We start from the raw sequence: 18,153 nt of genomic DNA, 5'->3' as shown, positions 1-18,153 counted from the left end.
TGCGTCTTTGGGGTGACTGTAGGCACAAATGATGAAGGTATAGTTAAAATGTGACTTTAAGTCTAAAGTGCTGTATAAATGTGAGTGCATGAGCCTCAGAGTCTGGGTCTATAATCCAGGCAGGCTCTTCGTAATTTCGTATCCTAGCACTGATTTTATTGGATACATTCCCATGTTAACAAAATGAAAACACCAGTTCCCTGCGGCTTTAGTAAGCTGCAGCATTAGAAGAAATCTGTTTTTCCACTAAACTCCATTTAGAAAACCACGAACAGGTCGCGCAACGCCCTCTTGTGACGTCGACGCTGTGGCGAACAGGACGGGATACTGGGAGAGCCGGAAGAGTCGCGCGGATAGATAGAGGGAGCGCGAGCTGATCCACAAACGCTTCTCCGTCGAAGCTACAGCTGCGACAGGACCATATCCTACCGGAGGAGTTTTAACACTCAATTGTTCGGAGCTAGCTTTGTAGCAAACGGTGAGCATGAACTATTATTTCAGTGGAGCACGTTAACGTGTCCGCGCGAGCCGAAGCGCTTCATCATTCCAGAAGGCATGTTAGCTTTAGCCAGCCAGCTAGCTGGAAACTGGAACAGGAAATACCACAGCTAGACTGACACAATTTCCAGTTATTTAAGTAATTTATAGTTTTCTTACCGCTCTTGGACATCTAACTTTGATTCGTCGTGTGTCAGTAAGCATTGATGAGGTGTACATCTTATTCCATAGCCTGTGTCCCGGTTCAAACCGTAATTAAAGCCTGAATCACTGACAGTTGTGTCAGTGTTCCCGTTGAGACCATCAGCAGAAACACGCCACATAATTTCATTACCCGTTTTTATGGCAAAAACGGGTTCATGTTTGAGTCCTGACAAATGAAGTCTGGCCTACTTTACCGAGGCAAGGAAAACCATTAAGGTCAATGTCACAGAGAGCTTCAGGGAAATTTCCTATGTGGACTGGAATAGTCAACTGTGCCAACTGCGCCCTGTTATCTGCATTTTATTTGCACCACAGTCACACCTAAGTGGACTTTCGTGTCTCAGGCCTGGTCAAGGAGAGTAGCAGCTCGATGTGAGCAGCAGATGGGTGTGGTTGTGTTGTGGGACACAAATCACACACATTTGGTGTAGGGACTTGCCAGGTTACAGTTTCCTGGTCCCGATGCCTTCCCTCTGTTCTCTGTACTGAGATGAATGGAGCCACGTCTCCCGCAGCCTCTGATTGAACACAGATGCTGATTGCCCACATGGTGCTGAGTCAGGAGTGGGGACTGGCACAGAAAGCGTTTGTTCCTAACAGATGCGCGATCACAGGCCGCATGTCATAAGCGAATTTACAGATTGTTAATCGTCCACTTTATATAAGCGTAGAAGACTTGGTGTAGTCGGGTGTCTTGCTTCGTTGTACCAGCAGTCATTAATTTGTATTCAGTCAATGCTGAAGTAGAGAAATGCATTTAAGCTTAAAATGGATCTTATGTGCAGCTACTTTTAGGTAGTTATAAGTAATCAATGCAGCTTTTGTCAGACTAGTTGAGTCGAGCGATTTGATCATTTATTAACTCAGAACTTACACAACCTCCAAAAAACAGCATTAATTGCATACTTGGGCTTTTCTTTAGATTGATTTAAATACAAATAATTTATTTGGATAAAAACAACACATAAATTCCACTGTTATGTCTTTTTGGGTAAACACAGAAAAATTGAATTGCAGAGCAAACATACTGTTCAAGTTCCAAAGAAAAGCAAGTTTATAAGAAATTTTTTTGTTTGTTTTACTGCTTTTCAGTTGTTGCTTGGTGGTTTGTTTCAGTTACTCCGACAAGAAAATTTGGCACATCCACCAACTTAAATTAAATATCCTTATGGAATTATGGAAAGGGCATTTACCTGAATTTACAGCTAAGTGATAAAATAATTTGATTGAATCAGATGAAAAGTAATTGTCAAGTAAAATGACAACATGTATGGTAAAGCCCACAGTCCTAATTTATTACTAACATTTATTCACAAGTCCAACTTAAGCTCATGTGAGGATCCAGATTTCTGGATTCGCCACATCAAGCTCTTTCGACGTTAGCGTATTTTCAATGTAAAAGTAAAAAAGCTTAAATCCCAAACCTTTTACTGCAGAAAGGTGTTAGAAAATACTTACAAGTTATAAATTTACTTTGAACAATTTCTGCAGAGCATGCAGAGATAAATGTGCATCAGTGATGCCCTGCAGACTGATCTCTGCATATCTGATAATAAGGTGGTGTATGCTGGGACTGAGCTTTTGTGGAATAGGTTTTGCGCTCCTTAATAGAACTAATGTTCTCTGGAAGAAAAGTGGGGGAAACAATAATAAAATAGTAATACTGAAATAATACTCAAGTTGTGCCTCAGAATGTCAGTGGGCTCAGATGCGACTGAAATGTTGATCTGTATATTTTTAAGTTTCGTTGTTTCCTGAACTTTAGCCATCAGGTCGCTTCAAATTTGAGCCTGTCCTCAGACGCCTCTACCTCTTCAACTTGTGTAAAATATTTGTCTTTAATTTATTTCAGTGTGTGTGGCATACGGTTCACAAACATGTGGAAGGCAGCAGCTGGACAGTCAGTCAATGTGTCTGTAGACGATGGAGGCGACGACTGGGAGACTGACCCCGACTTTGAGGTACCTGTATTTTCTCCTGTTTCTAGTTCCTCTTGGTTCACTTAAATAAAATCTTATTTTTCTCACTACTGTTCTTGGCTTTGACATTATTACTCTGTTTTTAAAAAAAACTAGAATGATGTGTCTGAGAAGGAGCAGCGCTGGGGAGCCAAGACGGTGGCTGGCTCAGGCCATCAGGAGCACATAGAGTAAGGATGCGAATGTTTTAGTTTTTTTTCCTTCTTTTGGGAATAAATGCACTGTGGGAAATCTACAAATTGTGTGTCCTAACCGTGTTGGTCTTTGGTGTAGTATACACCGTCTGCGTGAGACTGTTTCTACGGAGCATACCAAGCTGAAGCAGAAGGAGTTGGAGAACATGCCCAAAGCCTCGCATGGCTATGGAGGAAAATTTGGAGTGCAGCAAGATCGAATGGACAAGGTGAGGGAGGCAGTAAGACCTGTGCAGTCGATCAAAGACACACAAATTCTGTTTGTTGTTTTGTTTTTCTTCTTACAGATTGGTAAGAATGAGATGAACTATCCTTTACAGTTTGTATTGTAGGAACTTGTCTGTCTGTGAATCATTGAAGACATTTGAAATTGCTTTTCATTGTAAAGAGTAGGGATCAGTGTTCCCCCAACTGCAAATTCTAATAGGTCTTGCTTAAAATTGTGCATAAATGGAAAACAAAGATGGCAAATTCTACTGCAGGGAATGACCTTAACTGTTGCATAACAGGTCTGTCTGCTTTCACATGACATTCAAAGATTATTATTGTTGTTAAGGGTTTAAGGGTTGACGCTCGCCACAGACCAATTCTAATATAAGCACGTCTGGCAAGGTGAGGGAGTGTGCTGTAGTCTGAGGCTGCAGAGCTTTTTCACTTTACAACTCCAACTTGACAAAATTGTAGAATTTGATAAAAAGATGAAAACCACGTGTAGTTGCAGTCAATGAAAATATGGAAACAATTTCCTAGTAGTTTGACTGATTTGTTAAAATAAGTGTAACACATTGTTTGTGTGCACAGCTGTACTACAGTGTTAAGTGTTTTATTTTGTTTCTTTGTTTGGAGGATTGAAACTAGTAGTTCCTGTAGTTGTGGTTTTTCATGTAGCTGAAACCAGCCAGCCAACGTGCTTTTGCAGGTGTGTGTCTGCGTGCGTGTGTGTGCGCGCTAAGTCAGTAGTTAGTGTTCCACAGTCGATACACCGTGTCTAGTTTTCCTTCTATTTTCATGTTTTCTGCCATCTTTCATTAGCGTTGTCAGTCTTCTGATTTATGCAGCATTTTAAATATCGACATGCATTTACGTTTGCGTCTTTGTGCCTTGACAGTCTGCTGTTGGACATGACTACCAGAGCAAACTGTCCAAGCACTGCTCCCAGGTTGACACCTCTAAGGGCTTTGGAGGGAAGTTTGGAGTGCAGGCTGACCGTGTTGACCAGGTATTTCCTGTTGCTGACCTCATTCGAACAGTAGCACAACACTTTCTTAGACACTTTTTATTAGTAATGTTCCTGCTGTGTAAAATGAAGCCCCCCCCCGCGCCACCCAACACCTTCTTTTTACAAAAATGAAATGATGCATTGTATTGTATGTGTCATGTTTTGTTTTTAAGTTTGCTAAAGAACTTATCTCCTCTACATCAAGAGTAGTGGCTCTACTGCACAGCAGTGTTCATGCACATTTGGCTGGAAGTAGAACTACAGACCTAAGGTTTCAGAAGGAAGTATGCTGTGTCATAAAACCTTCTCCATAAATGACAAAAACGAAGATTTGAGTTTAATCAGCCATGGCAGCCTTATTTGCATGTCATTTACACAACTTCGACAAGATTGCACGCTACGAATGCAAACCTTTTTAAATGCGTCTAATCAGTAGAATAACTGCTTTGCTTCTTCCTGTCTCCTTCCAGTCAGCTGTTGGGTTTGAGTATGCTGGAAAGACGGAGAAGCACGCGTCACAGAAAGGTGATGTCCTTATTTGTTATGTCTTTGCAAATCTGCTGGTTTTGACTTCTTTAGATATGCAAAAGTGTCCTGGACATGGAACTAAGGCTTTACTCAGTGGACACGTTAGTAATAGATTAGATGGATAAAAAAGAAAAAATCAGGTTAAAGCTAGAATTTGAGACGTAATAATGGCGTTTTTGTTAGACCCAGTGTGCTGGGATAGAGTCAAAACAAACTACAGTTACAGGCTGCAGTGATCCTGGTACTCAGGAAGGCTTCGTGGCTCTCAGTGCTGAAGCTGCTTACCCAGGCTGTCAACCTTTGTGTTGCTCTCATTCCCTCAACAGTGCTTTGAACCACAGTCCTGAATATCTGCCCAATTCCAATGCTTCCTTATTGCTGTCCCTTGTTGCTACAGTAGGTGTACATAAGATGTACATGGCCCTCAATGAGTAATTAAAAAAGCATGATATGATTGTGTGATAATCTTGTTAGTTTGTCATTACTGTTGTGATTCTGTCTTAGCTGTTGAGTCATCCCATGAAATGTCAGTGTTTAGCCACCTGAGCTTGTCAGAATTGGTCTGATTTTTGCAAAATAACTTGAGTAGATTCAATGAAGGCATTCAATGCATTTCAGCATGCAGGAGCGATCTACGTGAAGGGTTCAGCACTAATGAGCAGAGCATATTCAAGCTCTGCTTAAATGTATTTATTTTTTAAAAAGCAACTAAATCAATTCTACACCAACTCTCTCTCTAAAGCCAAAATCTTGTTTTTGTTTCTATTATTTTATTTTTTTATATTCAAATTCAAAGGTGCCAAATTTCAGCCCACCTTCCAATGTACTTGAAGTCTGTAATATGAATGTTTCATTAAATAGACTCAAGTTATTGTTAAAGTCAATATCTCAGCTGATTCTGCAGAGATCAAGTGGAAACTTTTCCAAATTTTAAGTTTTTTAAAGTTTTTATTTTTTGAATGGAATGACCCAGCAGCTAGCACCCGGAAGTGTCAATAGGGAATTTGGAATTGGGCTGCTCCACGATCACTGCTCCCATGCTGCTTCACCCTGATCTCTGAACCTTGCCCCTTCCCTCCTCCTTGCTCTGCTATGTAGACTACGCCACAGGGTTTGGGGGGCGATACGGAGTGCAGGCTGATCGAGTCGACCAGAGTGCCGTGGGCTTCGATTACCAAGGCAAAACCGAGAAACACGAGTCCCAGAAAGGTTTGTCGAGGTTTCCTGCCATATGGCATTCTCATTAATCTGCAGAACGATAGCAAAAGTACAGACAGACACTAGAGCTGTAATTGCGCAGCAGCCTGCAGGTCCTGGCAGATCATGGTTTTTTTGCATTTCTTCATTCCATCATTCCTCAGCCTGCTTATTTGAGATTGCACAACAATAACTTAACTGCTTTGAGCTGCATGTTTTCCCTGGATCAAAATGCATTCTAATTAAAGTTATCTTACGTGGTGTTTTGTACATACTCCATCGCTCCAGTTAATTTTTTTATTTTTTGGGGGAGGGAGGCTGTTTCAATTTGGACTGCTGTTTTTGTTTAACACCTTAACATCCATCAGGTAGTCAGCATCTGTAGGGTTTTTTTGTTTTTTGTCTACATTCTCACTAAGCACATTTCCACTTGACACAGAAGACAACATCATACGTTGAATAAACTAAATGTACTTGATGCATAAGCAAAATTAGTTGGAAAATTAGTTTTTCTGTCTGAACTTTGTTTTCTCCTCTCCCCTGGGCCTTTGGCAGATTATGCCAAGGGCTTTGGAGGCAAGTTTGGCGTTGAGATGGACAAGGTGGACAAGAGTGCCGTGGGCTTCGAGTATCAAGGCAAAACGGAGAGGCACGAATCCCAGAAAGGTAACAGCAGTCGGCACTCGCTGTGAACATTTTATTTTCTTTAAAAAAAAAAAAAAAAAAAGACGCTCTTATTTTGATCACGGTTGAAGCGCGTGCAAACAAACTGTGATGGCAGATTATTTTATTGTCACAAGTGGTGTTGGTCAGATTACAAACAAACGTTTAACCCAACAGTCACACAGGCCTCAAACTTGTTTTGTAATTTTGGCTGAAAAAAAAAAAAAGTCATTAATTTGAATTTTGGGGTCAGAACGGTGGAGCATGTTAATGTGACGCACAGATGGTGACATCTATGCAGAGCTGATTCTTCACACAGGGGAGTTACTGTCACTGATTTTAATTATTTATTATATAATTTCTGACTGAAGTTTGAAGGGTGTAATAATATGATGAGTTTTGTTACTATAAAAAAATCACAAATACTTGTTGGTGGTTGTTGTTGTTGTTGTGTGCAGTGACCTTGTTTTCACTGCTTTGATTCCTTGTTACCGTGAAAGAACGAGCGACAGAGTAAACAGCTTTTGTTTGCTTTCAGCTCGTGCTGTTAAACTCGCGCTGCTGATGTGTTATTAGCAGCTTTGTGTCCAGAGGGTCTCAGTAGGTCACACCCTCATGTCTGTCCTGACTTGTCTGTAATTTTGCAGTTTCAGCACAGCAGCTGTGTGTAGCTGCTTGCTTGTCACGCCTCATTGGCCAACAGCAGATAAGACTCGTATCGAATGCATAAACGACCTCCACAATGCCCCGACTGTGTTTGTAACCTGCGTTTGGGAATAAATCAGTCAGGCATTTTAAAGCATCATTGTTGGAATAGGTGGGCAGCAGACAGAGTTTAATACCGCTCACTGTAATTCCTGTTTGGAACGAATGATGTGCAACATGCAGCTGCCTCAGCTGTTAGGGTTGAATGAGTAAACGTTAAATAATGTTTAAATATAAAGTTTGTCAAACAAAAACTAGTGTCACACTGATAGAAATGACTAAAGCACTTTCTCTGCTGTAGCTTGTAAATGGTGCAGTGTTGTTTTTTTTGTTGTTGTTTTTTTTAAAGTAGCATTACAAGATTATTGTCATTAAACATTTTATCTTAGACACCTGCGTCTGTGTGTCATGTTTCCCTGCAGACTACGTGAAGGGCTTTGGGGGCAAATTCGGTGTGCAGACTGACAGACAGGACAAATCGGCTCTGGGATGGGACCACCAGGAGAAACTGCAGCTCCACGAGTCCCAGAAAGGTACTGGTGCCGAGTTGGTTTCTGTGTTTGTTGAGCGTGACACTCACACGGATGCACTGCCGATATGAAATAATTAAGGGTTTGTTAAAACGGCCACCTTTACAAGTTTGAGTTTGGCACAAATCAACCGTGAAACCAAACTTCCCCCTCGGCCGTGTACTCGATCTCAGATGTGGTTTCCAGTGCGGTGTTTAAAAAGTTGCCAACTTCCTCAACTAGCATGCAAAAATGGCTCAGAAAGCGGAAACGAAACCCACAGCTCAGATTTATATTTGCATGTCGGGTCTTAAGCTGATGCTGTGTTCAGGACATCACAAGCATGTAAATGAATCTAAACTAAAAGGCATTCACACAGAGTTCTATGCAAAGCCACTTTTAGATGGTCAGAGAAGTTGGCCTGTCAATCAGATTTTCATGCAGCAAATGAATGGGAGCAGTTCAAACATTACTCTTGTGTCTGCTCTCATACTTTCATTTCTTTGATGGGAAGTGGGTCCTTATCCTAAACTGAAAGATTCCAATCAATCACATGCTGTGTTCTGTTTTTGTGGGGCCTATTCCTCCTTTACCTCCTCACCCTAACCTTCATTCGATTCTTTCTTCTCTTCCTCATCTTTTCTTTGTGTCCTGGTTCTTATTCTCCTTTACTCCTCCTTTCTCTTCTTAACTACTTCTTTCCTTCTCTTCCTCCTACTCTTTGTTCCTTTCCTCCTTCATTTTTATCCTTTCTTCTTCCACCTTCCTTTGTCCTTCTCAGCATCTTCCTCCTTCCATCATCTCCTTCCACTTCTTCTCGCTTATTCTCTTCCTCTTCCCATCTGTTACTTGGCTGGATCATCATACATGGTTCCTATCTTAAACTATAGTTTTCATATCCTTAATAATCCCTGGCTACAAATTTTTCGAGGTGCTTTTACCATTTCTGCAGCTTTTGGTAGCAGACGTCATGTTACTCAGTTTTCAAAGCAGTCAGTCATTTCACTTCACAAATATTCCTTTCTCCTAAAATTGAGGAAATATTAATGTGCAGAGGAGACATTACTGAAGACGAAGGTAACGAGGGAGCAGACCAGCTGAAGAGGAAAAGCCTCTTCATAGTTGTAAAAACCATTCGCAGTGAATCCGAACATTATGAGTGCTGAGTGAACGGGCAAGAACACGAAGGCCTTTTCTTTGTCATTCTGTTAGCACGCAGCCTGGTGGGTGCATCATTGTCGCTATATGTGTGTCTTTTACATGTATTCGGTGTGTATTTTGTAATATGTGTGTGATGTTTGTCTGTCCGTATATGTGTATGTATTGTGTTGCAGACTATAAGCGTGGGTTTGGAGGGAAGTATGGGGTAGAGGTGGAGAGGCAGGACCAGTGTGCCCTGGGCTATGAGCACAAGGAGAACCTGGCCAAGCACGAGTCCCAAAAAGGCACAGATACTTTCCTGAGCACGTCACCCAACCCCACCCTCCCTTTTACAAAGCTCCTCCTGATCCTTGCCTTCCTATGAAAAGTCCTCCCTCTTAGCTTCTTTGGCCGGCTCTGACAGAAGCCCCTCCCACTCCCAGAGTGACACGCCCACCTGTGCAGCACTGACTGAGACTTTTAGTTTACTGTCATCAATCCTGTTGTAAGGCCATGGAGGGGCAGAGGAATCTATCAGACTTTTATAACAAACAAATGTAGGCAGTAGTGCAGGTGAGTGAGAAGATGCAGTGTTACACGTTCAAGACAGCCGTGAACGGGCACCGGCACGCCAGCCCCAGAGGCCTGTACTGCAAAGTGATTTACTTTCAATTTTATCTGATCTCCTTGATATAGTGATCCCAAAGTGGCGCCTAGGACTAACAATCACTTAAAGTGAGTCTACCAGTCACCAGCTGGTTTATTAGATACATCTTGCCAGAATCAGTTGGGGCCTCTTGTAAATGGTTCTTATAAAGCGCTTTACCTTCAGAATTGCCTCGATTGTCAGATTTGCCAGCTGCCCTTTACGTGAATCTCCTGATAATAGTTGCTCCATTGGAGTCTTGTGACCTCACTCTAACAGCACCCTGAACTGTTGATACACGCCATGATGCATTCCTCTGGCCTCAAAGTATTTCTGCTCAGAACTGCTGCTCAGTGGACTTTTTTTTTTTTTTTTCATTTTGTTTTTGGACCACATCTCTAAACTCTCGAGATGGATGTACAGGGAAATCCCAGGAGATGAGCAGTACAGCAGGGCGATAAGACCAAAAATATTTATCATGTTATACATTTGAAAATTTGCGATAACGATGTAATTGACACTAGACAAAATACTTTACGCCATGTGCGTATGAAAACAAAGGCACTGCGCATGCGCGTTTTACCCATATTCTATCGCGATATCTCATTTTCTTATCGTTGTCCAACATTATACCGGTATTACCGTGAACGGTATGATATGGCCCAGCCCTAATGAGCAGTTTCTGAAATATTTGAGCACCAAAAAACCATGCTGGTGCCAGACAGGCACATTTGAACCACGTTCAAAGTCATGTAAATAGTCTTCCCCATTGCGATGCTCTGTTAGGACTTTAGCTTGTCTACATGCCTTAAAGCATTTAGTGTGTGATTGGCTGATTTGATATGAACAGGTGTACCTAATAAAGTTGTTTTTGTTTTGTTTTTTTTAGCACCAACTAGTCTTGCATTAGAAAGCATACCAACAATTTAACAACAAAGCCTGTCAGTTGAGCAGAAAACACAACTGTAAATTCATATCGATCCTCCAGTGTCTTCAGACCTTTTTTGTGTGAATGCTCTTTGTAGTGAGGCATTAGAAAACAGTGAGTCTCAAACTACTTGACTCGAGTTGATAACCGCCTCCATGTGGCGGCTAAGCCTCATCGCTGATGTTGGGGTGGATGTAGCCTGATAATATATGCATATACTGAGTATGTTGAACTTTGTAGTACAGGCCTCAGGTCTTAGTGGTGCTGCTGGTCGCCTGCCTGGATCCTCTCCATTAGACGGCCAAAGAGTTTTCACAATATGAATCCTTTCCATCAAGTCTGCACTGCTCAGGTGCCCCCCGGCCTATTATTTTATTATTTATTTATTTTTACATAACAGGAAAGCACTTGAATGACAGTTTGTGTTTGAGCTTCAGCTACCAGCTGCAAACTGCCTTCACTTTGGATGAAGTGATATCAGTCACAGATACGCTGTCATAGATGCTGGTTTGTACAGAAAATGTAGTGCGCTTATTTTTGGCATTTATAAATTCAATTTATGCATTAAGTATATCTATAACCCAGTGTGACACATTAATAATTCAGCATTATGAATACAGACAGTAGTTTCCCAGTAGGCTGTGTGGTAGAGCAGCGCGATATGACCAAAAATATTTAAAACGATATACATTTGAAAATTTGCAATAACCATATAACTGACGACATAATTGACACTAGACAAAATACTTCACGACTCCACAACTTTATTAGTGCAAAAAACCCCATCAGTGTATTTTCACTTAAACAAGCAGCTGTAAAAATGTAACAGTGCAAATGCAAATTCCTTGCTGACAGTTTAACCAAAAGGCATTTCCAGTGGAAACTGGCCGACATATCCTCAGCATAACCATGTATAATATCCACAAAACTTAAAAAGAGGTTATACACACACAATACGGTAATATTATGTTGAAGCACAGTACGTATCACTCCGCGAGGCTCCTGCCTACGATAGCCGTAATGCTCCGACAATCCATCAAGCGGTGCGGCTTCGTAGCTTAGCAAAGTCGTACTGAAACATTTGACAGATTTTCGAGCGCCGTGTACATAAAATCGTTTCGAGGTCAGTAAACACAACCAGAGTTCATACATAAGGCTCACGGGATTATAAGGGGCTCTGTCGACTTTCAGAAAAATCAAAGGATTGATTTTAAGTGTGCCGTATTTTCCAAACAACACGGTAATAACGACGGCCCGCTAGCATGCTCTACCAAAAATTGTGCTTTGTTGTGTATCTGACGGACGAAAGCCAAACCAGTTCCACACCACTGAAGTTGCAGCATTTTTACAAACCAGTTCTGGTTCATCGTTTCATTTAACGATCCGCTTTCACCCTCCTCGTTCTCTGTCGCCGAAATGCTTTTTCCGCCATGTGCGTATGAAAACAAAGGCACTGCGCATGCGCGTTTACCCATATTCTATTGCGATATCTCATTTTCTTATCGTTGCCCAACATTATACCGGTATTACCGTGGACAGTATGATATGGCCCAGCCCTACTTGTGTGGTTTGCAGCCTGGATCTTTTATCCAGCTGCAGGAACGACCCTACGAGGATGTCTGTCGGGGGGACAAACAGCAGACTGCTTCTGTCAATCATATCATCAAATTCCACGTAAAAGGCAGTGAAACCATAAACGCAGCAAACAAAATGTCCAAAGGGCCAATTAGGGGGCAGTTCCCGTGAATAACTTGAAAGCAGCTATCATATCGCCTCGGCCTTCCCTGTTCACCACCCCTGGCTGTTTGTGGCACTGCCGTGATGCTGTTTGTTTTGCTTATGCATATATTTTGTGCATGATTCTGTATGACCACACTGCATATTTTTGATTTATTCTTTAAAATGAAGGCTTCCTGCTATTGTTGCACGGACACAGCTCTTCTTCATTGCAGAGATTAAGCTGAGTTGGCCGCATGAACAAATGTTTCCTTGTGTCAGCATTCTCCTGTCAGCCCGTTTCGTTTTCCTCCTGCTTCTTTGATTCTTGCACATCTTCAGTCGGCCCAGTCAACCTACAGTGTGCTTCAGCTGAACTCGGACCAGAGAGTGCGTTTCAGCTCTCCTCTGGAGCACAGGCTCTGGTGATGCACATTGTGGTTGAGTCCTTAGACACAAAGTAACATTCACTTTTTCTCCTCTTTGTTGCCAGATTATTCTAAAGGCTTTGGAGGGAAGTTTGGTGTCCAGAATGATCGCATGGATAAGGTAAGGACTCCGTGTTTGTGTGTACTTTTCTGTAGAGGGCCTTGTCTTACATGTTACGTCTGGCATTGAACAGAGCGCGAGCACATTCGAGGATGTGGAGAAGCTGACTCCAGCTTACCAGAAAACCAAACCTGTGGAGGCCGGTGAGCATCGTTCATCATCAGCCGTCTGTTAGTCACAATTTGAGGAAACTAGGTAGTCGACGTCACTTTGTTTCCTCCCCGTTCCCAATCGTTCTCATCAGGTGCCAGCAGCACAGGAAGCATCAAGGCCCGCTTTGAGAACATCGCCAAGCAGAAAGAGGAGGAGGACAGAAAGAGGGCTGAGGAGGAGCGGCTGCGTCGTCAGGCCAAGGAGCAGCAAGAGCAGGAGGCAGCGCGCCGTCAAATTGAAGAGACTGCCAAAGCCCCGTCTCCTGTCCCTGCTGCAAGTCCCAGTCCGACCCCAAGCCCGACTCCAGCGGTTCAACCAGTTAGAAGCCACGGGGTGAGTCGTAGTGATTTTTGAATGCTTAGCTTTAGGCCTAAAGCTCACTGTGACGCTGCCCATGATGCAAAGAATGTTTTTTACAGGACTTGATTTCGATTGCAAAGTTTTTATACAAAGACTGTTTCCCAGGAAGAGAACTCAGCACATAAATGGCCTGTATTTGTATAGCGCTTTACTAGTCCCTAAGGACCCCAAAGCATCCAGTCATCCACCCATTCACACACACAGACTGGTGATGGCAGCTACATTGGCTGCCAGACACTGGCACCACCGGGCCCTCTGACCACCACCAGTAGGCAACGTGTGAAGTGTCTTGCCCAAGGACGCAACGACCGAGACTGTCCAAGCCGGGGCTCGAACCGGCAACCTTCCGATTACAAGGCGAACTCCCAACTCTTGAGCCCATCAACACACAGACACTTTTGCATCACTCTTTGTGGCACCGCTGTGTTTTAGACCAACAGTGGATTATTATTGTTATCATCATCATCGTGTTATTATCCAGGAAAAGCTTGGATGCATGCATGTAGTATACATGACACCAAACTTTAAAACATTGTTTTTTTTTAACGTATAAAAACCTAATTTGATCAGGAGAAACTGTAACTTGTTGGGACTGGAGTTGTTTCAGACGCTACTGTGTCTGGTAAACCTTACTAATACTATTACAGTATAGTTTGGCGATAGTATAAGAAGTTCCCTAGCTCTCCAAATCAGCGCGCTCTCTCTAACATGAGTGCTGCAGTCTTTAACATGCTGTGTTTACTGTGTTAGAACACGGAGGAGGATGAGGCCTACGACACCGCTGAGAATGGAGGGCAGCTGTATGAGGCAGAGCCACAGAGCCACTACACACCGCACGATGATCTGTACCAGACCCCCAAGGAGTCTGCAGCAGAAGGTGAAGCTCTTTATTTTCTTATTTTAATTATTATTATTGTGTTATTGGCGGCTTTTCCCCTCTGGCGTTCACACAGGAATGCTTACACTGCATTACAGGACAGCATTAATGCAGTGTAGCTTTCTACTTTGGACACAGGAGCCAAGAAGGGACTAAAACCTGTTACACTCATGATTCTTTTACTTACATTTCATCTGACAAACTGCTGTTTGCTGTATAATTGTTTTTTTGTTTTATTTTATTGTCTAAAGGTAGAAAATGACACTTTGTTCTAAAACAGTATTAAACAGAAACATTTGTGTGAATAAGGAATTAGTTGAAAAAACAACATTTAACAAAGACATGACGGTGCTTTAATCTGTAGGTTAGAATTCCTTGTAGTGTAGAACCACCTGATTGCTCTGTAAGCTTTTATTTAAACTACTGTTCAATTGCAGACACGCAGCAGTACGACTACGGGGAGGACCTTGGGGTGACGGCTGTGGCCCTATATGACTATCAAGCAGGTAGAGTTTATGTATACATGTGTATGTCCTTTATAGAAGAATCAAAGTGCACTTTAGATCCTGGATGAAATTATTTGGAGAATCAGTTTTTTTTTTTTGTTTTTGACCATTTGATAATGGTCAAAAACAAAAAAAAATCAACAGTTGGCATAAGCTCTTGAGACATTTAGAGCTCCTTCCTCATGAATGTCTTCCCATTTCAGCGGGCGACGACGAAATTTCGTTTGACCCCGACGACATCATCACCAACATTGAGATGATCGACGAGGGCTGGTGGCGAGGCGTGTGCAGAGGTGCTTACGGCCTTTTCCCAGCCAACTATGTGGAGGTTCGGCAGTGATGACGATGATGACCCGTCTCCCCATGCTTTTGCAAAAAAGGGGAGGGAGACGTTTTCAGATACTGTCCTTCTCACACCTGGGTCTTTTTTTTTTTCTCTCTTTTTTACTTTTTCCCTCCCCCTCTTCGCCTCATCTTAGTGTTCCGACACAATGCTAGATGTCTGAGCTCCTCACAGCTTTTCTTCTCCTTCCCTCCTATCTATTCAGTTATTTTTAAATCGGAGACAAAATGGAGAACCGGTTATCTGACTGAATACTCGGCTTAACGCAGCACAAAGCTTTGCACCTCTGTTTAGCAGGAGTTAAAGCTACAAGATGCAACCAATAGTTTATTTGGAGACTGAGCTGATTTCACTTTTTAACACCAGTCATGCAGTCCCAGCTTGCATTTTGCAGCTTTAAATATTTTTATTCATGTTCAGCTTCACAAGGTGTTGATCAGGCAGTGTTGCTTCTCCGTATGTCAGTGAATAATTATTGGCTAATTATTCCCCCCCCGTCCTGTGGCCTGCAGATGGTTCCCCCTCCATCAACATCTTCCAGCCTTAAAAGCAGCCTTAAAAGCAGCTGGAGGAGTTGGTGTGAGGAAATGCAGTGATTGCATCATGAAGAGTACCCTCAGTCTCACCAAAGAGCAGAGAAATGGCTAAATCGAGCTTAAAACATCTGAAACGATGTGCACAGAGCTCAGGGTGCTCACTGTGTAGTAGCTCAACCTTAATTTAAGCAGGAGAAGTTTGAAGTGAAACAAATCTCCCTTCCTCTTTGGATTATCATGTATATTAATGGTTATATTCTGTCCAGTCCAATGACCCAATGATCCCATTTGCTTCTTGGTTAGTGTTTGTAGTTTGCGGTGTTGCACAGGAGTCCAAACCTCCCCTTCCAACTGTAACTGTGCACGCTGATGAAATCTGAGGATGGTTTAGAGCTTCGTGTAGTACGAATAAGTCTTTTGTGTCTGTTGGAGAAAACTTACCTTTATTAAGTTGTTCTCAGAATCACAGGGCCAACAACACCAGAGATTCATTTGTGCTACTTGGGTGAATCACCAGATAAAGACACAGTGTTATTTGAATTCTATTCTGCAGTGCTGAATCATAGACTTCATGCTTTGAATCATGTACATAGAGCTCATACTTTATAATGCTTGAAAGAAGTCCTAGATATAAAAGCAGGGTTTTTGTTCCGTCACTGTGTTCTTCTGTGGAGGTGGACAGGACACTTATAGGGTTTCTTTTCTTGTCGCTGGGAATGCTTGGAGGTTTTTGTGCGTCATGTTGATATACACGTGAAGCTTTGTGATGACTGCTCTGGAGCCTAACTGACATCCTTCGCTATGACCCAGCGGTGCGTGCGACCTCTCGTTGTCGGCAGTGACGATGACCTGTGGAAATGTATCCAGCTGATGTTGAGGGACAGGGCTTCAGTCTGTTCTCCAAACATGAATAATTCCCAACAAGCAGCAGGCTGGACAAACTGCTCGTCTGTGGAGTGCAGTAGTGTAGCTTCCACAGGTGTGTGTGTGTGTGTGTGTGTGTGTGTGTGAGAGAGTTTCTTCGTTTATTCATCTTCTGGGTTTTATAATTAAAAAAAGTGACCTTTTTAAATGTATTATCTGTATCTGTACCTCTGTTTGCTTGAGTCACATTATTACCTGCTTGTTCTTTTTATTTTTTAGTTTCAATAAATAAACTAAATAAGCTTGTTTGTGGTTTTGTTTTTTTGCCCTCAGGCTTTTAGTGTTAATTTTTAAGTGAATGTCACACATTCATTTAAAAATTATCGGGGGTTTAACAAATTGCAGTGATGTCATGATATCTGTTGACGATTTTGGGCAAATGCATCCAGTACTGCTGTGACTGCAAACAAGAAGGACAGGTTACATCATTTACAGTATCATACATATTATTTTGATCATGTGACACTCTTGGAAAATGTTGGTTGTATTAAAACTTAAGTTTCCAGATGGGACTCCATTTACAACTTGGAAAATAATTTTGTTAAATGTGTGCAGAGTTCGTTCATCTCCAATTTTCTTACATTTTTATGTTTCAAAGTGTGGACATGTATATGATTGCTAATAGATTTTAGTTTCATTTATCACATAATTTATTTATTTTTTTGCACACTGAAACGACCGTGCACCAGTGTTTCACATTATCACAAAGACTTAAAAGCCTGAATTTCACTGGTCTTTCTTATCAAAATGAATTGGGATCTGAGACACATGCATTAAAAAGATATTGAACATTTCACAGTTGAATAGGTTAAGCTATCCTGCAAATTACTATAGTTGAGAACACAATAAGAACTTCACATTGAATTTGTATTCAAAGCATACAGAATACTTTGCACCAAGAAATTCTTAGTCACCGGCGGACTCCATATAATTAAATATATACTATCATTTTATGCCTTATTAGGATTATACATTATATTTTGCATTTATGTTTGCTATACTTGCACGTTTTAGTAAATCACTGGACCTATTTCTAAAGAAATGAAGGGTCAGTCAGACTCTTGCACCATGCTGAACAGGTGAATGTGTTATAAAGCAGCAGTCTACTTGGAACAGCAGGAATCTTCTTTTTCCGACACGACGTGAAGGCGCTATAACTGCCCGGATGCGTTACCAAGATGGCTGCTTGGTGGACTTCAGATTTTGCAAAATCAAATGTAATTGTTGTATGAGCATTAGTTAGTACAACGTGGATACAATAACAAGTTAGCATGCCACGTTTGTGTGCTTTCTGCGGCTGTAATAATCGAGTGGGCTGTGGGCTTTCGTTTTTCGCATTCCCAAAGGACAGTACAAGGTAACTTAGTCACAAAATCACATTGTTTTAAATGACGTGTTTTCGTCAAAAGACCAGTCATTAAAGACTTACATAAGCGGAGATACGCAAGGTGTCTTACTCTGTGGTATTTAAACACATCAGCTCAGTCCCGTTAGGTGATTCATCCTTAAAGCAACCTCGCCACTCGGCAGCCATCTTGGTAACGTCTGCAGGTACTTACGTAGCATTTTGATTTAGCTTTCGTTTATAATGTTCACGGAGGGCGAAAAACTCCACGCACAGTCACCAGTCAAGGGTTATAAAAGCGCTTTACGTGGTTACTGACCTTTAAAAAAAGAGACATCCAAATTCGTTTTTCTTTAGCAAAGGTGCCTCGAGGCGTTACCAAGGTAACTGTCACATAGCAATACTTTGGTTTTATAAGTTTAAATCACTTCTGA

The 18,153-nt window shown here is 41.9% G+C and overlaps 1 protein-coding gene across 2 annotated transcripts; it reads left to right on the top strand.

Moving 5' to 3' along the window:
- The first annotated feature begins 316 nt into the window (after positions 1 to 316).
- cttn (cortactin) lies at positions 317 to 16,620 on the top strand. Of its 2 annotated transcripts, XM_084920979.1 has the most exons (16): positions 317 to 478; positions 2,555 to 2,663; positions 2,778 to 2,851; positions 2,955 to 3,084; positions 3,984 to 4,094; positions 4,565 to 4,619; positions 5,721 to 5,831; positions 6,375 to 6,485; positions 7,610 to 7,720; positions 9,031 to 9,141; positions 12,620 to 12,675; positions 12,749 to 12,818; positions 12,920 to 13,161; positions 13,939 to 14,065; positions 14,503 to 14,571; positions 14,775 to 16,620. In XM_084920979.1, exons 2-16 carry the CDS (start codon positions 2,580 to 2,582, stop codon positions 14,909 to 14,911), a joined length of 1,599 nt encoding a protein of 532 aa, XP_084777105.1. In that variant the 5' UTR covers positions 317 to 478; positions 2,555 to 2,579; the 3' UTR covers positions 14,912 to 16,620. The 2 variants fall into 2 exon arrangements, with proteins under 2 accessions (XP_084777105.1, XP_084777185.1); XM_084921059.1 differs by lacking the exon at positions 9,031 to 9,141 and having other exon boundaries at positions 318 to 478.
- The last annotated feature ends 1,533 nt before the right edge of the window (positions 16,621 to 18,153 follow it).

Source organism: Perissodus microlepis, chromosome 1 (assembly GCF_051167445.1).
Source record: "Perissodus microlepis isolate ML-2025 ecotype Zambia chromosome 1, ASM5116744v1, whole genome shotgun sequence".
Lineage (NCBI taxonomy): Eukaryota > Metazoa > Chordata > Actinopteri > Cichliformes > Cichlidae > Perissodus > Perissodus microlepis.
Note: the sequence above shows the minus strand (reverse complement) of the source record. Positions and strands in the feature narration are given on the sequence as shown.

Bases quoted from the DNA above. Each gene is read 5' to 3' on its own strand.
- cttn (XM_084920979.1), top strand. From the start codon at position 2,580: ATGTGGAAGGCAGCAGCTGGACAGTCAGTCAATGTGTCTGTAGACGAT. The intron at 7,721-9,030 runs GTACTGGTGCCG...ATTGTGTTGCAG, and splicing joins GCTCCACGAGTCCCAGAAAG to ACTATAAGCGTGGGTTTGGA. The intron at 13,162-13,938 runs GTGAGTCGTAGT...TTACTGTGTTAG, and splicing joins AACCAGTTAGAAGCCACGGG to AACACGGAGGAGGATGAGGC.